Raw genomic sequence first — 23,055 nt, 5'->3', positions numbered from 1 at the left:
CAGATGCCGCCCTGCTGAAGAATAGCCGCGGCTTGTCCGGTAAATTGGGGTCAATGAGGTCACACGTTCAGACAATAAAGAAATAAAGCGGCTTTTGGATTAATAGAATAACTCAGTTATGAAAGAGGATGCCATTTAATGCTGCCACAACACTGACAAGCTGATCTGACAGTCTTCACTGTTTTGAAATTCAATTCAATTAATTAAAGGACCTTTTTAATTTCAAGGTGTAATTGAACCCCTTTTATGATTGGTTATAGTATGAAGTTGGTTCTTTCACAGATGTACATTTAATTTTCATAGTATTTAAAGCTCTGTGCTGGTGAAATCCATGGATGTAATTCAAATATTTTGAATATCATTTGTTTTCCCACTTACATTAAAAGATATTCCTGCTGACATTCTATATTTCTTATTGTCAACAAATACTATGAAAAGACCAAAACAACATGTATCTGTATCTTTGCTGGTACTGGCGAGGTCTGAGGATAGACAACAAATGTCACCTCTGCAAATGTTCTGCGATCAAACAATAATCTGGAGTAGAAAATTTAAGCTCACTATATTGATCATGGCTGCCAGGAAGTTGATGAGGATCGAGACGAAGACGATGACGTTTCGCGCAGCGTACGTCTCGTTGATCCAGCAGCAGGCTTTGCGCAGGACAAGAGGCAGACACTTGTAGTCCTCCGCCGTCGTAACTAGGACCAGACAGGAATGGAGGACGATGAGGACCGAGAACTGGATCACCATGGTTACCATCCTGCAGACACACAATAAATGGCAAAATAATAAAAATAATAATGATAATAATAATAATAATAATAATAATAATAATAATAATAATAATAATAATAATAATAGTAATAATAATAATAATAATAATAATACCAACTTTTTAGATGGGGCTTTCCCAACATATTAAAACATTTAAACAACCAATAATAAATAGACCAACATACCATAATTAACATAACTTTGTCTCTAAATATGAGGTACGGATCTCAAAATTATGATCTCCCATATTTTAAATAACACTTTTCCATGAACCTTTGTCAGTTTTCAAAGATAAATGGGTAAATACAACAATAGCATTTAAAAATCTTGTCATCATACAAATACAACTACTACTCATCCAGCAACATCCGAGAGTGTGTTCACACTAAATGCAAAGCAAACCCTTAAATGGCCAAATTAAGTCAACAATGTGTGGGTTGAAAATGTTACAGTTTGCACTTACGGCTGTAATTTCTAGATGTATGGGAATAAGAGAAAAAGCTGTCACACAAACAGCACACAAGCAATGGTTGTAGCTGCAAATGATTGCAATGTGATTGATGTTGCACACGGTATATTCTTATTTCCTCTGACAATGGCGTGACAAAAGAGAAAGAAATCATGGTTTGGGTTAAAAAAAAATTTGGTCTCCCGCATCTGTATCATTTCCATGTGTCCACCCCAGTCTCTTCCTATAAAAAGCAACATGTTTTGCTTCCTAGTACAAGTCAAGAAGTAATATGTAGCTATTTCATGTGCAAAAATGAGTACAGCAGTCCAAATAGCAAGTTGGAGCCATAAAATATATATTAAATAGGCTGAAATCCTCTTTATTATGCAATCTATAGTTGAAGCCAGTTGTCTTCCCAAACTCAAGGAAGCTCAGGCAGGCTGCAGGAACACTGCAGGAGCGCAGGACATGCACAATATTGTAAACTGACAATAATAAGTGATGAAGAGTCCTTCATTGTAAGTTTTTCAGGAGTTATTGTAAGTATTGTCACTTGTTCTACAAAATTATTAATGATCTCTTACAACTCATAAACAGACGCTTAGTCATTTGGCAAACATTCTGCATTAATTTGTACTCTAATAAACATGAAACGTGAAAAAGTTGGACACCGAGGCTGTAGCGTTGTCAACTTAACATGCGTCCTTAGTTTCTGATGACAAGTCTTGGTCATTTTATAATTTATTACAGTACATATATTACATATTTCTCCTTTAACTTAGGTAATTTACATACATAATTTAACCCAAACCACGATATTTCCCCCAAAATAGTCATTTTTGTGCTTAAACCTACAGTAACCAAACTGTGTCACACACAGTCAGTGTTGCTTATTAGCTACAGCTAATGTCTGTACATTTACATACACAAGAAATGCATATGTTAAAGAAAGCACATCTGTCACTACGACACAGAAGCTGTAGTTGAGGAAAGCTAACAAAATAACAATTTATGAGCAGGCAAAAATGACAAAATGTTCATTTATCTTCTGTCCAGTACAGTATTAAATACTTATTTATCTTTGAATATTGACAGTCTTGTTTTAAAATAAATCAAAATGTTTTCAAGACTGACAGGAGAAACTGCATATCTTTCAGTTATCAGTCAGTCCACCGTGTCGCCTCTTTTTACCTGGCGGAGGGAAGCAGGCTTTGGATGGTGGTGATGAAGATGAGCACGATGAAGGCGCACACCAGGTTGGACTTGAACACCTCGTCCCTCATCTGGGAGTACTGCACCGTGACAGGGAGGAGCAGAAGAAGAAGGAGAAGAGAAGGAGCAAGAGGAGGTGAGGGAAAGATGGAGAAACAAGTTTTCAGACTAGCGGAAAAAGACTGGACACGCTGAAAATGCACCGCAAACACGCCACCGCACCAACACAGACGCATGCAATGGTTCAACCACAAGCGTTAGAGAGAGACAGGAGCCGGTGGGTTAGCTGTGGGGTCCTGGGGAGGGTGCAAAGCTGACAAGCACAATGCTAGCTGTTAGCCATTAGCTATTAGCTGTTAGCTGAGTCAGAGACACAAACAGAGAGCTAAAGAAATAAAAAAACAAGCTAACTGCAAAGCTAAACTGAGGTGGGAGAAGATGCAAATGTGATTCCCTGGATCTGAGAAATATGAACTGTTAACAATGCTAACAATTCAACTACAGTAAAACATGAGAAAAGGAACAATGAACATTTATGCTAGTATCCCAAATAAATCAAGTATAAATCCAGTTTAGAGTTGTTGATATTTTTGGGAGACTTTCTACTTTTTCCTCTACTTCACCAATTTAAATTAAAAATGATATTAACAAAGCTGCTGTCTGTGAAAATTATGCATCTCCAAAATTAGCACATTATCACTAATGATAGTTTTGTTTTACTGCAGGAAAATCAGACTTCAGGATCTTTACTTGTAGGTGATTATTTTTCCATAACAGTATAACTACTTTTATTTTATTTTATCAGTGAATTTGTCTGGAACCATGAGCAACTTATGAATTAGCCATATGTAGCCAAGAAGGCTAATTTTCATCAGTTAAAGAAGTTGTTCAGTGTTTTGGGAAATGTGCTCTTTTGCTTTCTTATCAAGAGTTAGATGAGAAGCTTGATATCTATCTCATGTCTGTGCATTGTGTATGCTGTTGGAAACTGGAAGCAATTAGCTTAGCTTAGCATAAACAAAAAGCCTACACAGGGAGAAATATGAAAACAACAACTTGTTGCGCTGTAACCAGAAGACTGTTGTACCTAAATCCACATAAAACCGCAAATTGAGATGAGTTAACTCTGGGGAAAGTTTGGGACTTCTAATAATCTTATTTTCCAAAATGTTTGACCTTTTAGATGCACTCTAAAGACAATAAAATAACTTTTCTTAAAAGTAGGCTACAAAGGAGCATTTTCAATTTTCAGTTACACAGTAAACTTTACTTAGTTCAACTGTCATTGGTTATCTTAATTGAGATAAAAGGAGAAAACTGTTTGGTATTTGAGAACGTGGTCATTAGCATCTCCTAAAGAAAGCCCTGCGCTGATGTAAGACTCTAGACTGATAAGTCACCAATCTGGAGCGACAGCCTGACTCATCTCAGTCTCAAACTTTCCACCCCGTGACCCACGCTGCCCCATCCTCGCTCTGTCTCTTTCTCAAAGGGTGCTGGGAAATTAGCAAGAGGATGCTTCACGTTTCGTCACAACTTTGGCAAAAAATGAAAAAAAGAAAAAGAAAAGAAAAATGAGGGAGGCCAACAGCAAATCACTGCACATTTACTGAAAAGGTTAAGAGATCAACCAAAAAATAAGGTTTTTGGAAAAGTTTTGAAGATGGCGGAAGGATTCAAAGGGAAACATAGATGTGGAGGAGAAAAAGGGCCAATATGAAGGTTAAACTTAAAGGTTAAAGGTGAGCGTATTTATGGAACAAAAAAATGGAAAGAAGGGGGACAAAAAGCTACAGAAGTGCATTGCTTTCACCAAAGAAAAACAACATTCAGATACATTTTCTTCTAATTATGACTTCCATATCTCATGATTATGACTTAACACCTCGTAATTATAAGGCTACAACCACACTATACAACACATTTTCAGCATTTCCAAAAGTTTCCGTTTTAGGGCTTTGAAAGTGCCAGCGTAGTGTGGACGCTTGGCATAAATGTAGCCAAAGCAAATTAACATTCAGACACCTTTCTCCTGCTTTAGCCTGATATATTTGGTATTTCTGGAAACTTGAGGATCTCCAGCAGAATTCAAAATAAAATTCTAGGGTTTGAAAAATGTTTGGCTGCACAGGATGAGTTTGTACCTGCTGTTAATCGTGTTGATCTTTGATCATAATTGTACAATATATATTCAGTTAGCGGTACAGTTCGGCTATTGTCCTGTTTCTTAGCTAACCCTTTATCTTTTTTTTATTTTTAACTGATGTAACTCTGCAACAACATAAAAATTAGTTCCAGTTTTTTTTTTCTAGTAGTGATAAAGTCTAAAGTATCTTTCTGAAAATATTTTAAGGTGAAGGTCATAATGTTGAGATGTAAAGTCATAATAATGTAATATGTAACTTTGAACACGTCTCTTCTTTCTTTAGTGAATGCAAGGTTCTCCTGCAAAAAGAAAAAAAAAGTTGAGCGAGTCAACTTTTTCCACAAGACTGTAAAAGGTTAACAGGTCCATGACATGGACGTTGGCTCATGAGTAAACTGAAGGGGGTTTGTAATCTCTGCAAAACAGGTCAACATTGTCAAAACATCTGTGTTTTCACCAAGCTGACTATTTCTGTGCTCATCGAAAGGAAAAATCAATTTGAGATTCAAACATGAGTCATGGTTAAACTGGTTTAATGTTTGAGCAGTGACTCATTAAAAAAAACAAAAAAAAACAAAAAACATTAATATTGTTGAAAAGAGTCTGCCAGTAGAGATTTCTGTAGGTTCCCTGTGTTTATTGATACACATTAGTATGGAGTTTGAAGTGTGCCAGCTAACTCATTGTACACATTTTATCATAAACATGAATACATTTCAAAAAACATCATAAATATAAAGGAACAGCTCATCCCAAAATCAAATATATTTCCCCTCTGTTATAATAATGTTGACCCAGAGAGCGGTAGTTAGCCTAAAACACTGGGGTGTCAGTAAACGCACTGATCTGATATCAGAAATGGGACCACTCTATTTCCCTGCAACGACCGAACACCAAATTGTTTGTAACTCTTTGGTGCATCATATAAATGCAAATTAAATTCATAGTAGCTGTTACTGGCTGTAAATAAAGTTAGTGGAAAGAAAGGGAGTCACATTATACATGTTGTATAATGTTGCTGGAAACTATATGGTGCTGAATTGTGGAGTTAGACCGGTTAAATGTTGCTCACGATTTCTGCGTTCAGCCTCCTCCCCTCACCCTCCCTGACGGTCGGTTACAAACGTACCTTCAGCGACTCTCTCGGTCCAAATGAGCCCGGCAGTTCACTTCAGCTCACTTCAGTTCCAACAACCCGACACAGAAGACAAAAATAAAAAAATACCATCCTGTCACCGTCCTCTGGCTCCGGAGGCTCAAACAATGTCTGGACACGTCCAATAAAGCTGCTAGAAGGAGCGTCCTTGTTTCAAGTCTGAGACAGTGTTTCAGCGCAGAGAAAACTGCTCATTTTTTCATGATTTTGAGATTTTATTTTTTTTTATTTAACATTTTTTTAATCATTTAAATTTAGCTGAGTGGTTAATAACATGTTTCTGTAGTGTGACAAACTCAACACATTTATTGTTGCTTTACAGTATCTTTAAAACCTGTGAGTCTATAATTATTCTGGTGGCACACTTCAGACTCCACACAGTGGGAGACCAAATGCATTATTTTCCCATAAATTTCACACCATCCCTCATTTATCTTATGTTATAGTGACTCATGTAAATACAGTAAAATAAAATAAAAAACACCATGATACCACAATAGTATCTCATGTGCCTTTAGCTTACTCATGATCAAAAAAAAAAAAAAAGTTGGTTCTTGTTTTGCTTCTGAAAATCTTCATCTAAGAATAGATATGAGGAGGGAGAGAGAAAGAAAAAAACAGTTATCTGTCTAAAACCCCAGCTACCTTCTCTTCCAGGCTGGAGTCTTTAAACATCAGTGAGAAAGGCTTGATATGCTCTCTTCTCAACTTATCGCCACTCCGTAAGTCGATGGCGCTCTCTATTCGCTTGTTAATTTCCTCAGGACCAGAGTGGACATGCAAAGCTTGTGCGAGATGGTTTGGAAGCAGATTTATCGAATTTCTTGTTAGGGCAGCCAGAGTCTAGGGGGAAAGCACATGCACATAGAATGAACCTGCTTGTCCCCCTTTTGTTTCATTCAAGTTACAAATGAAAAAGAAGAACAGACACACAGTTACGTTCATTACATCCACAAAAGAAAAAAGTTAAATTAAGGAAAAGGAAGAAAAGGGAAGACCAAAATGCAACGTTCACAATCAGACAGACAGCTCAGAGCAAGTCATGCATCTCTCATTCACTCGCAGCATGTTCACTCTGCGTTGATGTTAGTGGTGACAAAGCTTGTAATTATGCACAAACATCATAACAAAGCTGTAATTCATGTTCACAACCGTGATCAGAAAGGGGAGGGACTGGGGATGAAAACACATGAAACAGGTGAAAATTTAAAAAATACAGAGCATGAAATGAAGGAAAAAGAGTTCAGCTGCAAAACTGTGAAGACAAATACATCAAATGCACAAAATTAAAACTAATTCTTAAACATTTATTTCATTGTATTCAGGGGAGGGTGGATCAGAACCGTGGCGCCGACGTGCCATGCTCGGTGGAATCACCGGTAAATGTGCCAAACTGTGTAGAGCCATGTAACGCCACACACATCCTCCAGACTTTCACACCTTTGTCTCAAAACAATCCAGGGAAAACACTGATGTTTGAGAAAAATACTTCAAATTCATTATGTCCTCAACCAGGACAACCTTGACCAGACATTAATATATTGTTAATGGTAATTGAATGACACAAGGTCTCCTCAGGTTTTAATTTACCACTTCATCACTTCCCGTCTCGCTTGGTTCTCCTCGTCTCTCTGTAACAAAAATATACTGAAGGTTGTAACCTTCTATAACTCTCTTCTTTTATCCACTCTGATGGTTTTACATTTGAAGTTCATCAACTGCAAACCACGTGTGTTTTAATTACTAATGACTTTCATTCAAAGGCATTTGGTCGAGATAATTTCTGTGAAAATTAGCTTATGGGGGCTTGGATCTTCCTGCAGGCAGAGCCACAGCCAAGAAATACTCAAGTCATAAGTCGAAGTCACACCAAAACATTCAACTATATTTCTTGACATTTAATTTCCCAATATCAGTCTCTAAAATAAAAACTCTGGTGGGAAAATAATATACCATCATAAATACAGATGACCTTCGTGTTTTGAATTGCTTGGCTGCACACAGATAATTCATTGTGAATAATTTGTCAGCTTTCTCTCTTTTATATTACACAGCTTTGTGCCGCAAAGGGTGCGCCATCATCTTGGCCTCCGAAAATCAACCTTAACAATAGCAGAAATAACCAAATTCACATCATGTTTTCACAAAGGACATTGTTGGTTATCCTTTCTCTTTCAACGTTTAATTATCCGACCACAGAAAAGGCAACTGACTCTCATTTGTCTTGCCAGAGTGTCCTTGAACGCAACAGCGTTTTTCAAAAAAACTCTTAAAGGAATCCAAATTTTGGTGTATTACCAATCTCAAGCAAATTACAAGTCAAATCCTTAAAGATATTTTCATATCTGGCAGTTCTATCGATAGAACAGCATGCGTCAATACCAAAAGAGTTACAAATGACCGGTTAAGTCATTTGGTTAAGGTTTGGTTTGTTTCCTGGTAATGGAAAGGGAAGATCATGAATAAAAGAACTAAAAATGTGATCATTGGCAGGAGACAGAAAATGAATCTGCATCTCCAGTGTTAACAGCGAGTGCCATGTAAAGAATGTAAACGGGTCGCCTTAAACTGTTCAACACTGCGTGAACACTGGAACCAAACACTAGGGGACCTATCTTACAGCAATCTTAAGTTTATGGTACAAAGCACACAGGTTTTAATTTATTCAAGTCATGTCTAAATCCACCTGCCTATGGCGCGCAGTCAGGTAACCCTTATCAGCTGTGCACGAGTGCCCTGATTAATTCAAGGGTGTGTTTTGGGCATAACATGCAATAAAGCAATTAGAAACAAGCAGGTGCATCTGGAGTGCAAGCGTTAGCAGGAAAACGGGTGAAAACGCAGACGAGGCTCACCCACAGGCACACAGACAGGTGGAAGTTCATTGGCTATCTTGCAAAAGGGCAAGAATCTGCTTATTTTATTTAATTTTAAGAAAACTGTCATAGTATGAAGAACACTCCACCATATGTATAATATCAGAGTTTCAAAAGTTTGCTTTTTGAAAAAGTCAGAACAGTGAAGACAGGAAACAACAGGGCTACCTTCACTGCCACAAATTTTGCATGAACCACAATATCATGATACAGTGTTTTGAGAACCGCTACAGTATCAAAAAACATAATATTGTGATAGTTCATTGAGGCTGTGTTCGGTTGGCGTGTCAGAAAACATCAAAGTCCGATGGAGGACAGATTGACAACAGTGAAAATAGCATTGAGGTGATTTATAGCAGCTCTAACCAGGACTGCCTCTGAGGACGACGAAGACACAGTGGATTCAGGCGGGGAAAGGAACGACATGAAGCGGGAGAAGAATGAGAAGGAGGACAGACAACAGGTCACCTCAAGAGCAGGGCGTTACGGTGGGGTAAGCTCTGGGGTGCCAAGAACCAAAAATGGCAAGAAAACCACCTTGGTGTTGTTGAGCTGAGGGCAGACTGGACAGCACACTGACTCACCATTGCTTTATAACGTGCAAAGTGATATTAACAAGACAGGATGGGCTGGGGCTAGTTGGTAACTTCTCTGCAACATAATACATAGAAATCTTTCATAACACCAAAACTTTTATTTATGCACATTGTGTTGATGATTTAGGTTCATTTCTGAAATTCTTACATATAACACCATTTAGTGTAATTCTTCCAGTAAAACTATAGTATTTCTTGTAGTCAGTGAACTATAACATATAAAAATAGCTGTATTGTGAAGTAATTCAAGGTGAGCTCCTGTCCGTCCTAGAGGAGACGTCACATTAGTTCAACTGAAGCACTTCAGCTCAAAGTGATAAAGGTCATACGTGAGGAGTAATTTTCTCAGAGCCATTGACATTAGCTCTCCACCATTAGCTGTGAGCTAAAGCAGCAACTTTGGACAAATTACCCTTTAGAGTGTCTGAGCCTTAAAGAGCCGGCAGCCATTAAAGTGATTATGAGAGAAACGTGTGATGTGTGTGAGAAATGTGTCTCACCGACTCCGGCCAGTCAAACGCCTCACCTTGTCTGGCTTAACAAATGAAATCCATCATACGGAGATCATTAAAAGTTAATTTTCAGGCTCAGAAAGAATTGATTTTCTCGTACAAATCATGATTACATAGATTCTTTTCTTTTCTTTTTTTTTTTTTTTTTTTTATCTCTGAGGACTGGTCGTCATTACAGGCAGATTATAAATGGATGTTTTACTGCTAAATGCCTCAGAAATGGCAAGAAACAGCAGCATTTATCAATGTCAGCTGACAGATTCTTACATATTGAGGGAGCTTCAATATTCAGTTTTAAGACGTGATCCACCGGACGAGTCAAGTTGTTCCATCCAGCAGCATAAATCTGTTTAGAAGCAACTTATTTCAGTAACTTTCATGATACCCAACAAGAAATGCAAAGCCATACACTACAGAGGAAACACTTTTTCCCTATCTAACTTGGATGTATGAAGAGATTAACAGACTCTGACAAAGATGATAATAAATGGGATGCAAGCTAAATGAAATATACAATCTGGAAAGGTCCTGCCTGCCGACTAAAGACACAGGACTTTCCCAATTGTGTCTCTGCTAGAATAGAGTATTAACTGAATATAAATTGGCCATTTGTGTTCTCAGCACACAGTGAAGATAAGGGAGAGAGAGCTGAGCTGAAGTTGAACTTGACCCCAACCAAACCTCAGTTGCATATGAATGAAAGTGTGAGGCCCGTGTGTCAAATCATTAACATATCTGCAGCAGCCACAGAGAACACAGGAGCTTCATTACAATGAAGACAATTGGACAGCATTTTGTGGAATCAAGATGAGCGGCTTTAAGTGTACGTGTCCCAGGGCCAATTCATGCTGCTGATGACATATAGACCCATATTATCTCTCACTCACTTCTGTGGAGAACACAGCGTCATCATGTGTCAGCGTAACATGTTACATATGGCTGGTATTTAAGGACTTTTGTTGAAATTCTCTTAACATCTTAACAACAGCAATCAAATGCTCTGACCAAAAAAGTCACAGGTCTGTAATACGCCCATCCAATCATTTCATTTGGGCTGAATGAAATGATTGCATGGCCTATCTGCCTGTCTACTTAGGTATCTGCCTACCTGCATGCCTTCTGCACATGCACTCTTTGCACATGTCCTTGTTATTGTCAATTTAAAACATGATCGCGCTCCCACAGTGTTTGTGTGCAGCAGGCCTGAGCTTCTCTGAGTCCAGGGAGGGGGTGGGCTAAAATATATAGGATTTCAACCTATTTAGTAGAAGTACTGAAGTACTTTACTGTTTGTACAACAAAACTTATTATTTATTTTGAAATCCTGGTATCTTACCCGATGTAAACCAACTGTCATGTCATCCGTGGATGTGTGACGCACTGTTTTGAAGCTTTGAGATGCAAAGCGGGGACCATATTTGGATGAGAGCGTGGAGCTGAGAAGGATACCATTACTATGCCTCTATCTTGACTGGATAGACTGGATGGAAAAATTAGAACTCAAGAACAAACCACGGTAGTGACTTGTCAAGCACAAGGGAGCCGCAACCTAAAGAATACACTTTATCGTATATTTTACTGTAAATGGGACCACAAATTTAGTAAATGAAAATAATGCATATAGAAGTTGACTACAGACTGAGACCATAAAACTCATTAGTAAACTCTTTACTGAGGTAAGAAATTAAGTAAGAAGAGCGGTGATTTTCTCATAAGTTTACATGCAATCAGACTATTTTTTGCAACCAGTGGAGTTGCCCCCAATTGGCCATTAGTAAAAATGCAGGTTTAAGGTGCCAGGCTCACTTTTCAGACCCGGGAGCTTCATCTACAAATATTTTTCATGAGGGGCCACATGAGAAATTGATCAGCCTGCAGTGGGCCAGATATGATATGAGGTCATAAAAATGGCCAAATCTCTAACAATGGAATGACCAGAAGTGTTTTCTATAGGGCACTTCTGCTGTTGGTCACCCTTCCTGAATTGCCATGCAATGAGGTGTGGGCAAATATTTTGCTGGCATTGTCCAAAACTTGATGTTTTACTTCATACCATGCATGCAACATACAGACTGCAATGATAGTAGGAAGAAAAGTAGAACAACATAAACAACATGTATATATGGCACTGAGTGAATAAAGTTACAGTTTAATATAAAAGATATAGTTCATTATCATTGCCAATGAACACAGTGCTGATGCCTTTCAAAATAAAGGCCTAATAACAGTCTAATAGTGAGCAAAATGCTTACTATGCTTACCTGTGCTACATTTTTCATTTTTGATATTCCCATGATGGCCTTGTGAGCCACATGAAACCTAACTCACTTTTTCACAAACTCTAAAAAACCCTTCACTATATCTGTTGCTGCTGCGTTCTCCACCTTTATATATGCAGCACAGACGATCCGCAACAGTTTCCACGCATAGATATGTTTCCAGTTTCTTCTCAGAATTCAGAAAAATTACTTGATTCAAAGCTGAAAACATTTCCATGTTGAGCTCTGAAAAACTTAAATATTTTGAACTTTTATAACATTTATACCCTCCGCTGGAAGTAGCTTCAAAGTCACAAAAAAACATGTTTCCACATTGCAGTGGATATCACATATATATTATATATCAGCTTCTTTCCAGGGACCTGATGTAACTTCGTTATTCTTTCATCTAGCAAAATATTCAAACTCGAGATGACATTTTTTTACAGATATTCAGTGCTCTACACTCTCTCTCCTGTAATTCAGCCTGACACATCTGCTATCTGAGAAAACTCTGGGATCTCCACTTTAACTGAAAATAGAAGCTCAGCTGTGTGATGCGTTCTTTTTTTTGGAACCAGCTGGGTACGACATAGATCACAGAAAAGAAGCGAAGCTCGATATCTGAAAGGTGGATCTAATACTTCATAGGTCACTTTTTAATGTCGATAAGATCCCTGCCCTCAGCCGTCCACTCATGACACAAGGGCTCAGAGGTGACGGTTGTTGTGTGCCGTGCTGCCATGATTGTTTTTGGCGTGCACGTCCCTGAGGAAGCACGAAGCCTAAAGGGCACATGCTTCCGTCTCTGACATTTCCCTTCTTTAAACTGGCCAGTGTGATGTTGCCCAGAGCAGCGGTCGACTGTATGGAGGCAGCGGTATGGGGTTACATGTTATGATACATATTAATAACGAGACATGTTTGTGTCTTGGAAATGCCAACATATGATGCCAAAGAAAGGGCAAGTGGAGGTGGAGGGGGGGTAGGATCAGACAGTGTGAACATATACAGTAAGATCAGAGCATGTGCTGGACGTCTCACATGTCTGCAAGTGTGACAGATTAACTTTAGTTTAGAGCCAGAGAGTATAATTCACTGCAACATGACTTGTTTGGAACCGGTGTTCTTCAAAGGATTTCAAGAAGGCGGTTACGTAAACCACAAACATGCTGCGGGGCAAATGAAGGATCTCGACCAACACTGTAGTACAAAGTGAAACAGTTACTGGACAGACTGCCAGGGAGCTTGGTACATATTCATGGATGAATCTTAATGAAGAGGTTGATCTCCCGACTTTTCATGTAGCACCAACAGGTCAACGCGTTCAGCACATTGATGAAAGACCAAGTTTTCATCAGCTTCAACTCAAGTCAAAGATTATGTCTAACATTAGTCTGCTAATTTCACACCAGTTGTAAAAAAACAACAACTTTATTTTGTTATGGTACCACCAACACTTACAGTCAGTGCAGCAGGACTCAGCATGACTCAGATTCTAGTTTTCTCCTTTGTTCCTCTTCAGTTCTGTCCCAAACATGTTTAATTCTAAACCAAAGGACAAAATGTAACATGGAAAATTGTGTATCATATCGTATCATATAGTCAGCATGTCAAGTTCAAATATTGGCTTGCATGGCAACTGTAGCCATGTTAGCATGCCAACGTGCCCATTAATGGAAGCATTCAGTGCAATACCTAGCTTACACTGACAAGAGTGATGAAGTTATAAATTGCAGAAGGCAATGTCATGTCATGTAGCGATGCCTGCGAGCTAGTTCAGGCAGTCCACTTGAGCCACTCTCTGCAGCACATACCAATCGCACCCCTCTGATCTGGCGGTCTATTTAAACTACTAAAACCTCCCATATCTCCCTCTGCCAGTCAAGGACATGGCTGCCCTGCATCAGCGTCACTGCCTGCTCATTCAGCCCCACCACAGGGGGTCCAAGATATTTGTTCATCACTCCTCAATATCTGTATGTAAATATAATCTGTGAGGAGTGATGAGGTCAGAACCTTGACGCAAAACTCTGCCATAAACATTCTTAAAATGTGAGTTGACTGATTGAAATTATAATTATGATGACCCACCCTGGTCTTAATCAACCATCCAATCACGTTTGCTGGCACCATGACTGTAAAACCAGACACTTACTCAGTTGGTAAACACTCTGAGCTCTAATTAATGTGAAAAAGGCAGACAAAAACAGCCACTCCAGCCTGGAATACAACATGGGACACCACAGCTGCAACGCTGATGTAAGAGATGCAAGTATTTCAACTTTGTCCTTGATCTCTGATGACATATCATGGTCATTTTATGATTATTACAGTAAATATATCACAGATTTTTCCTTCAATGCAAATAGGCAGAGCAGAGTGTCCAGAATGAGACTGATCTGCCATGTGCCTCAGACCTCTGAGCCACCTTACATGATTTGAAACGTTTAGCGGACTTTCATCAGCAGACATCTCCAAAACCCGCCACCAACATGGAGCGACACCAATACGAAAAAAAAAACATGAAAATGAACTCATTTCTTTTTGGCTGGATTTCACAGTGCAGAGACACCGAGTAACTGGGTCTTCTGAGGAAACACACAACCTCCTTTGAGGTGAAAACACTGTGACAGTGCTGTGCATCATGGGAGCCAGCAGGCACACAGTGAAGCATGAAAGAGGTAAAGACAGAGCCACTCAGCCGGTACAGAGAGCCCACACAGAGCTGGGAGTCTGATTTCAGGGCTGGAGCTCATCGTCCAGAACTCACAAGTCTTTCCTCCTGATAAATCAGCTGGGTTTAATAACAGCAATCAGTCCTGATAGTTCCCATAAACGCAGCGATGGACAGGATATGATGTCATTTATTCAATAGTCATCAGGGTGCTTCACAATAAAAAGCAGGAGGATTGGAAGATAACGGTCAGCCACAAACACCAAATCCTACTTTTATGGCAGTTATCATCACAGAGCTGTTACCTGGTTACTGAGGTTTCATGCAGCCGACAGTAAAGAAGATGAATCATCTGTCATTACTCTTTATTGCATGTCTTCAAACAGCTAATGGAGCTTCATACTGTCCATGTCAGTATGTAACTGTGTATTTATGTCTGCTGTTCCACTTCCTGTACTGTCACTGTACTGTTGAACAAAGAGACTCACATTCAGATCGTATTTCAGAACAATCACCAACTTCAGTTTGAACAGGAGAACAAATCATTAACGTTGACTAATTTCAGCTTTCTTGTGGAAGTTTAAAGATACATTTACATTTGATCAATAGAAATTACTCTGCTTTTCTCTGTTCTACAGAAGTTTATTGATTAATAGAAAAAATACATTAATCCATAATGAAAATAATGGTTGATTGCAGAGTTAAATGTCTTATTTCACGGATAAGTCATTTCTTTATTATAAGCTACTACCTGCTTCCCATTTTATAGCACTAAACTCATTATTTTACACATTTTATAATGTTTGTGACTTTTTAAATTTTGCTTTATCCTTTATTTTTGTTATGTTTTGGTGTGTGTGTCCATTCAACACTTTTCCAGAGTGAGATGTCTTAACAGCAGCCATCCAGACGTGACATTTCCTGTCAATGTTCCTGTTTTTTTCTGATCTCTGGCATTTCTTCTGGCATCATCAACAAATACTGAAATGGGAGCCCAACCATATTTTGAAAGCCAAAACTTAAAGTTAGAAAACAGTTCAATATTTTTTTCAAAATATGTTCATTTGCTTTCTTGCTAAGAGTTGAGAGTTGATTGAAGTCACCCACGTGTCAATATGAAGCTTCCTCCAGCAGCTCTTGACCTGAGACGCAGTCCAGCACATTAACCTCAATGATTTGTTGTTTTTACACTTCTGTAAATCTGTTTATTAATGAGCTTCAGGTTTCCAGGTTTCTCTCATCGACCTCTCTCCCGGCGACCTCCTGTTTTGTTGTTTTCTCCTGGGAAACTCCCCTAAAGGCTTTTTCACATCAATGCGCCGTAACTCGCCGCCTCCAGTCATTTCAGTGAGGGGAAGGCAGCAGAGGGAAAGTGGTTTGATCACAGAAGTGCTTACCACCCACATGAACATACACAGATTTTCTTTTGCTGCTCAGAGTTCATTGTGCTGAACTTCTGGTGGTTGCCACCTGGCTTTGGCCAGTCAAATGGAAGGGGTGGGCATCATGGGTCAGAAAGAACCAAACATGGAGGAACTAAGACTCCACATTTTTCCTCCTATATCTCTCCCCATATTCCCATAGAGTCTTGTCATTATGTTTATCCAGGTGTTTGTATGCACGTCCTTTCAACTGGCCATAAGTTAGTTAAAAATGGCCACAAGTGACTGATCCCACTATCATCACCAAAGATAAGGAGAACCAGCACTATCCTTGTTGTACAATCTTTGACATCTCCATCCTCTCATTGACCCACATGGACTTGGAGCCAACATGTGACCCGACAGGCGGTTCATACCTGTAAGCCAACCTGAGAGCCATCACTGCTGGCTACATGTGGTGATGCTCAATTTGTCTATTTCTGACGTATAAGTAAACTTCTGCCTATTACTGTTCATGTGGATGTTACAGTTAGACCACACTGTGCTTTCTGGATTTTACTGCAGTGAAAAAACACTCACACACATAATTGAACAAAATTGAAGCACACTTTCTATTTTTTCCGACATTTCACTCATTCTTCCTACTCTCTTTTTTCCTTGCTGACAGACACACACATACACACACGCCCTAATATTCTACCTTGTCCTCAATCCAGTGATGCTGAAAACTGAATCAGACCAACAGGAAGGGAGGACGGGGACCCGGAGGACAGAAAACCACCGGAGAGGGAGAAGTTCGGCTCCAGGCAGAGCCGAGCGACAACATAAAAGACACTTTAAAACTCCTCTGAGAAGCCTTTGATATGCAAAGAGCCTCTCTTTGAAATGACTGTCCTGACAGGCTTTCATTGTGCCAGAAACAAAGAAGTGGCACTTTTCAGAAATAACATTCCTCTGAATCCAAATGCGCGCTTACATCAAATGCTATAAGCTCCTCCTGACAGGCCTGCAGCAGCAGAGGAACGGCACAGATCCTCATATATACACAAGAGGTAATGCAGAGTTCACTGTTAGCTCACAGCAAACAAAAAAAATGAAAAAGTGGTATATTTGTCACAAGCTGAGAAAAATTTCACAGTTTACATAAAGGATTTTTAGCAGCATTCTAGTTGTTTTTACAATATCTGTCATAAAAAAACACTAAAAAAAAACTAACCAAACTGATCATTTAACAAAGATATCCAAGTATGTCAACGGTTGCTGCACTGATGATGTATTTTTGCGGGCCAAACTGGAAGTTAGTTCACTCTGGTTCCCTCCGCAGAAGGCCAATGGGATGATCCCACTAGATTTTGGATCAGTCACCCGCCTCAGCGAGACTAACCAGGTCCAGCGGGAGAAGTCACATCGCACCCATCTCATGTTCTTTACCTCGGTTTCCAATCAGGTTCAGGATTCACTTCAAAGTTCGTGTTTTCACATATAGAGCCCTGCACGGTCAGGCTTCATCCTTACATCACCAGTAAACTACTGAGGTCTTCCAGCCAGGGCTTACTGGTTGCTAAAATAAAACAAAAGGCTGAAGTGGTTCCTCTGACACTGGAACGCTCTTCCTATAGCCAGCCTCTGTTGTTAGACAGCAGCTGAAGACTCATTTAATTCATGTTTCTCGCCTTGTCTTGTCTGTGTGGTTATCATGGCAATGACAGTCATGTAACAAAGGTCACCTGACTTGGTCTTTTCTGCACGTCCACTGCATTATAATATGAAATGTAAAAATATCTTAAAATTATGTATGAAACATCATAAAAGTAATATTACTTGATTTCAGCTTTCACTTGAAATTATCTATTAAATTTGAAACTAAACAAAGTCGTAAATGTCTTCAGAGTCAAGAAAATACAAATTAACATTTCCACCCGGGGCTGTGAAATGACCTGCCAACGTGTCTAACATGAAATATGATGCTAATGGATTTCAGTCCCTTCAGGGAGCATTTTCAAATGTTCCTAATGAGAAGCTGAGTGGCCTGGAGGAGAAGCAGCAGGTTGTAGAAAGTCACCGGTTGGTTCTGGTGGAGGAATGTTGAGTCCAGGCCAGGAGCCGCGTTACGGGCGCTGGGTGTCCGCCAGCAGCTCAGGACAGCTCAATCTGGGGATGCAACTGCGGCCTGAATAATGAAGCTTCATCCCCCTCCCCTCTGAGGTGTGTGATGGCATGTCAGTGAGGGTAAGTGTAGGGGACAGCACATACCTCCATGCAGGAGAGTGTGAATGACTTGTGGCTGTGTGGGCTTGAGACCAGCGTTTTTCTGGAGTGAAGCCCAGGAAAGTGAATAAATAAAGCTGACCTTGAGCCTGATCTGCTTCATGGAGAACTGCACAACCTGATCTTTGTCAGCTTTGCTTCATGTCGTGGTGTTCCTCGCATCCATCTGTTTTCTCAGTTTTTATACAGTTGTACTGTGAGCTAAATTTATTTATAAAAAACATTCTTGATCAGACATTCAAGCAATGCCAAACACTCTGCTGCTTTTCCCTGTCTTAATGCCATTTTACCCCGCTTATAGCATGTATGCAGCAGAACTGCTGTGCATCTGCTCCGCAGCATCCGCAGCATCCGCAGCATCCGCAGCATCCACAGCATCCACAGCATCCGCAGCATCCGCAGCATCCGCAGCATCCGCAGCATCCGCAGCAGCCAAATTATGTTAATTAGAATGGTAGTGGACTGCGTGTATTTACACCAAATGCGAACGCAGCATGTTGCGGCTGCAGCAGGCTTGCAGCATGCAGCAAGTATAGAATAGTTCTATTTTAGCTGCATGAGTCACTAATCAGAAAGATTATTCCAGGTATTAGTCAAACCCTCAGGTGTCTGCATATTAGTTAATGGTCCTTTTTTTTTTTCTTTGACCACTGACCATGATTAGTACAGTCTGTATGCTGGTTCATCAATGCTTTTCCTGTAACTTTTAGTTCTTGGTCAGTGCCAGGGATGTTTTAATCTCCACTTTACGGAGCTCAGAGGTTTACGTTTTCCAGTTGTCGATCCTTCTTTCCACACTGGACGCTGTTACATATGAGTGCTAAATTCAAAAGCAGGCAAAAACTACAACAAAGCCCTGCTCTACATTCTCCAAAATCAAGCATCTCCAACAAAAACACCCAAAATGTCAACATGATGCCTCCGGGGGTTGATTTGTTGTCACAGGCGGACAGCAACGCAGACAAATGAAGAAGGGATGAAGAGGATGTTTAAATGGGCCACACAATCAGAAGCTCGTCATCCTCACAAACAGGCAGGCTGACACACAGTTGCCACGGTAACACAATCTCTCCGCACAAAGCCATCCACTCATTCCCAGGAAAACAAAAAAAAAGACAAAACAACCAACAAACAGGCGAGACAACTGAGAAGATCCCATGCACTGCAAAACACGTCCATCTTAAGAAACCACTTCATGCTGCAGTGAGGCTCAAAGTCTTACTTTTAACAAACTCTGCACAACATGTGCCTACAAGTTGAGATTATTTTAAGAGTTTGACAAATAGCTAAAGTACACTGTCAAAAGAATTTCCTCCTGCAAAATTCTTTTTTTCCCCCACATTTTAGTAAAAATAACAGTTTAGTCCTCAAGTGCAGAGGAAGTTCGCTGTTTAAAACAGACGTTTTTTCACAGTGTGATTAAGTGCACAACATGACTTGAATTACGAGCAGCGGCGGGACTTACGTTCTGCTTCCCCACAATGTTGTCAAAGGGAAGCTCCGGGCTCCAGGACGCCTCGTTGAAGGTGGCACTACTGGCCCGGCGGTCGGCCGAGCTGGCCGCCTCCTTCATGATGTCCTCCGGCAGGGTGAGCAGACTCTCCTCCGGCTGCTTGATAAGGTACGTCTCGATGTTGTGGCGGCGGAGGAAGTCATTGCGGTCCTTCCCGTGGCCCTCCTCCACCTCGTAATCGCCGTTCAAACAGTCCAAAGCAGCCTTGGAGATGTGGATCCTCCTGGAAAGAGAAGGACAAATTAATCTATCACTTATCTCAGCTCGGAGTGAAAATCACGGCTGATTGACTATTGGTGTTAACAAATATACACCACAAATGGCCAGTAAGTCTGCAAGTTTTCATCTTAACCAAAGAGTCTAGCAACTGATTTTGGTGACTGAGACACCTTCAGCCAGAGGAACAGCCAATCAAGGCAGTGCAGTGTGAAAGAAATCCTGCACAGTGTCAAGTCGGTCAGTGACCGAATGTCACTGAACTGGAAGTTCAGCTCAAGTATGTTCCAGCACTTACTGCAGGCTGTCTGATGTGTTTGATGGGAGGAAACCAAACATTATCAAATATTCAGAGATCTTCTGTCTGTGGCCCAGAAATACTGCAGACAAACTGTGGATTCACCCAACTGTGTTATGCAACTGAGTACAGGAGCACAGGTCAGGGTTACAGCGTGGCTCAATAACAGACGCTGGCAGGATGTTTAAAACCAGCAGTTAGAGAAATAATCCTACCCTGTTTGTCTCAAGGCCAAAATGCAGAGATAATTTGGCAAAAAAGACACTTAAAACTGATGACAGCCAAATATCCCTTATTGCAACAACCAATCAAACTGAGGGCAAAATGCCCCCAAAAATCTTAAACTTTTTTTCAGTTTACTCACCCTGGGATCCCTCCAGACTCCAGCTTGTTGGCGATGTCCACGTCCCAGGACCAGACGTCAAACTGCCACTTCCTGAGTCCCAGCACACCGCACAGCACCGAGCCTGAGTGGATCCCAATACGCATGTCGATGTCGTGTTTCGTACGTGATCTCACATATCTGGATGAAACACAAGGAGCCAAGTTCAGGCTTTAGAAAGTTACCATCAGAAGAATGTGGCGCTGTAAAAGCAAATTTTATATATATTTTCTCTGAAACTTCATTTTCATATCATACTAAAGACATGAAAGGAAACCAAGGCTGTCTGAAAGAAAATAAAAATACAAAGAATTTATATGGTGTGCTGTGGATGTACTTAGAAAGAATTTAAAGTACATGTGATAACATATTCTTTCATTTATTCCCTCATTGTTGGCACTTTTATCACCTTACTCAAGGAAAGTTACGTAACATACTTAATTTACGTCACATAAGAACATAAGTACATATGTGTAGGATCTGTGGGGACATTTGGGGACATCCCACTGACTTATCCACACAGTGCAGAATTCACATTCTAAAGACAAGAATCTACTGCACATGTGGAATGCGTCCTTCAAGTGGACTCCAGAAAAAAAAAAAAAGTCCAAACAGAGGTTACAGGCGTCTATGGTGTCCGCAGCTGTCTGTGTACGTGTCCATTTGGAGTATAATTCAGCCTTTTGCATCTAACATACTAAATTTTAACCTAAATCAAGATCACCATGATGATGGAATTCACCAGACTATGTTCACCTGACTATTGTTACTAGAATCATAAAATGTGCCTAAATGACCAGTAATGCATTACTCTGTAACTTGTTACTATAAAATTATTACTTTTCCCAGTAGCAAGTTGTGTGAGGATTTCAATTTCCAAACAGTAATCATATAAGTTACTCATCCAAGTAACGTCACATTACTGCATTAATGCATTACACTATTTGTTTTAGTGATACATTGATGGGCTCTGAGTTTATCTGAGTCTGCACGTCTGCATCAATCATCCATTTGCAACCCAGTTGAAAGCATTATTTTCTCAGACTCACACCTGCACCTCTATGCGTCTCTGTAGGCTGTAATACCTGTTAATGTTGTGCAGCAATAAAAATAAAGATTAGAGAAGCTGCTTGCAGTTTTGTTTACATGCACTCAGTAATCTCACTGCAGCAAATATGTGGGACATTAAAGCAGCAAACCTAAAAACTGTAGCAGTAAACTTGACAGGACAGAAGAAACTCTTCAGAGGACAAAGACTTAAATAGTCAAAGATGTTAGGCTCCTGTCCTGTGTGTAAGGACACACGTACCCTCTTTCTCTCTGGAGGGATGCATCCTTGTTAACTGATAAACTATTAATCAGAAAGTTAATTTTTATGACCCGGCCCGTGTCAGCGGTTGTAGCTGCAGTCCACGCACTGCTAAAGGTTGTTTCCACCACAGCCGACATCTGGACAGCTAACAACAGAAACTCTCTGGGTGTTCACAGTTCAAAACAACACAACAATCATATAACAAGTGATATAATGAGTAATGTAACTAATTACTTTTGATATCAATTAAGTAGAAGTGTAGTAGAAGTGGATGTGTTGTTTACACTCATTTATAACCCACTTTACTACCTACAGGTTCATTATAATTGATAATATCATATAAATTAATCATATATTATAAATCATGCAAAGCACTGGTCCCCCAAATTAAATATTACTAATGATAGGGTATTATTTTGTAATTTAAATTCATCTTTACTTCGGTCAAATTAATTATGTATGAAGGTGAAAATAAATATTTAATGATTAACATGTATATTTGAGTGTAATATACAGTTTTGTGCTCTTGAGTGAAGACGTTGTGTCTAAAATATTCCAGGGGGATTTTGGGTCAGTGTGTACAGTACAGTGTCTGTGTGCATCCATTCAGATAATGAATATACATGAAGTTGACCGTTGTTGACAAGATAAACAGACAGATAACGCTGTTGACATGCAAACATGGTTCATAAATTCACCAAGAAATGAACACAACACACGTCGCGCCCATCAGTGAGCCAGGAGTGAAAAAAACATGGAGTGGACTTTTCACACTCGTTAATGAATTTGTTTCTCATTTCATACTTTATTATCCCTGGACACAATAAAAGCAGGACACACTGAGGCTGACAGAAGTCTGTGAAGAGCAGACGGGCCTGTCACGCCTCCCGTATCCCTGCCTCCCGCTCTCATTTCATGCTCCGTAACAGCAGTGACGAATGTGAGGTGAAAGGCATCCTGGGAGTTTGTGACAGGTGCTTAAAGTCAGAGTCGACTGGTGAACGAGACACCCGAGGCTGGAAA

At 40.0% G+C, this 23,055-nt stretch overlaps 1 protein-coding gene across 2 annotated transcripts in view; it reads right to left on the bottom strand.

The window, feature by feature from the left end:
• The window catches only part of adcy8 (adenylate cyclase 8 (brain)), a 117,093-nt gene that overhangs the window by 27,676 nt on the left and 66,362 nt on the right, over positions 1-23,055 (bottom strand). The window contains exons 6-10 of one of the 2 annotated variants that reach the window (XM_084731710.1): positions 20,703-20,861; positions 19,777-20,047; positions 6,388-6,585; positions 2,420-2,520; positions 562-763 (exon numbers count right to left, since the gene is read on the bottom strand). In XM_084731710.1, coding sequence (XP_084587836.1) covers positions 562-763; positions 2,420-2,520; positions 6,388-6,585; positions 19,777-20,047; positions 20,703-20,861 — 931 coding nt within the window. The remainder of the gene's footprint in view (positions 1-561; positions 764-2,419; positions 2,521-6,387; positions 6,586-19,776; positions 20,048-20,702; positions 20,862-23,055) is intronic. The other variant, XM_084731711.1, reaches the window with a different exon arrangement.

Source organism: Lutjanus erythropterus, chromosome 12 (assembly GCF_056507025.1).
Source record: "Lutjanus erythropterus isolate fLutEry1 chromosome 12, fLutEry1.hap2, whole genome shotgun sequence".
Lineage (NCBI taxonomy): Eukaryota > Metazoa > Chordata > Actinopteri > Lutjaniformes > Lutjanidae > Lutjanus > Lutjanus erythropterus.
Note: the sequence above shows the minus strand (reverse complement) of the source record. Positions and strands in the feature narration are given on the sequence as shown.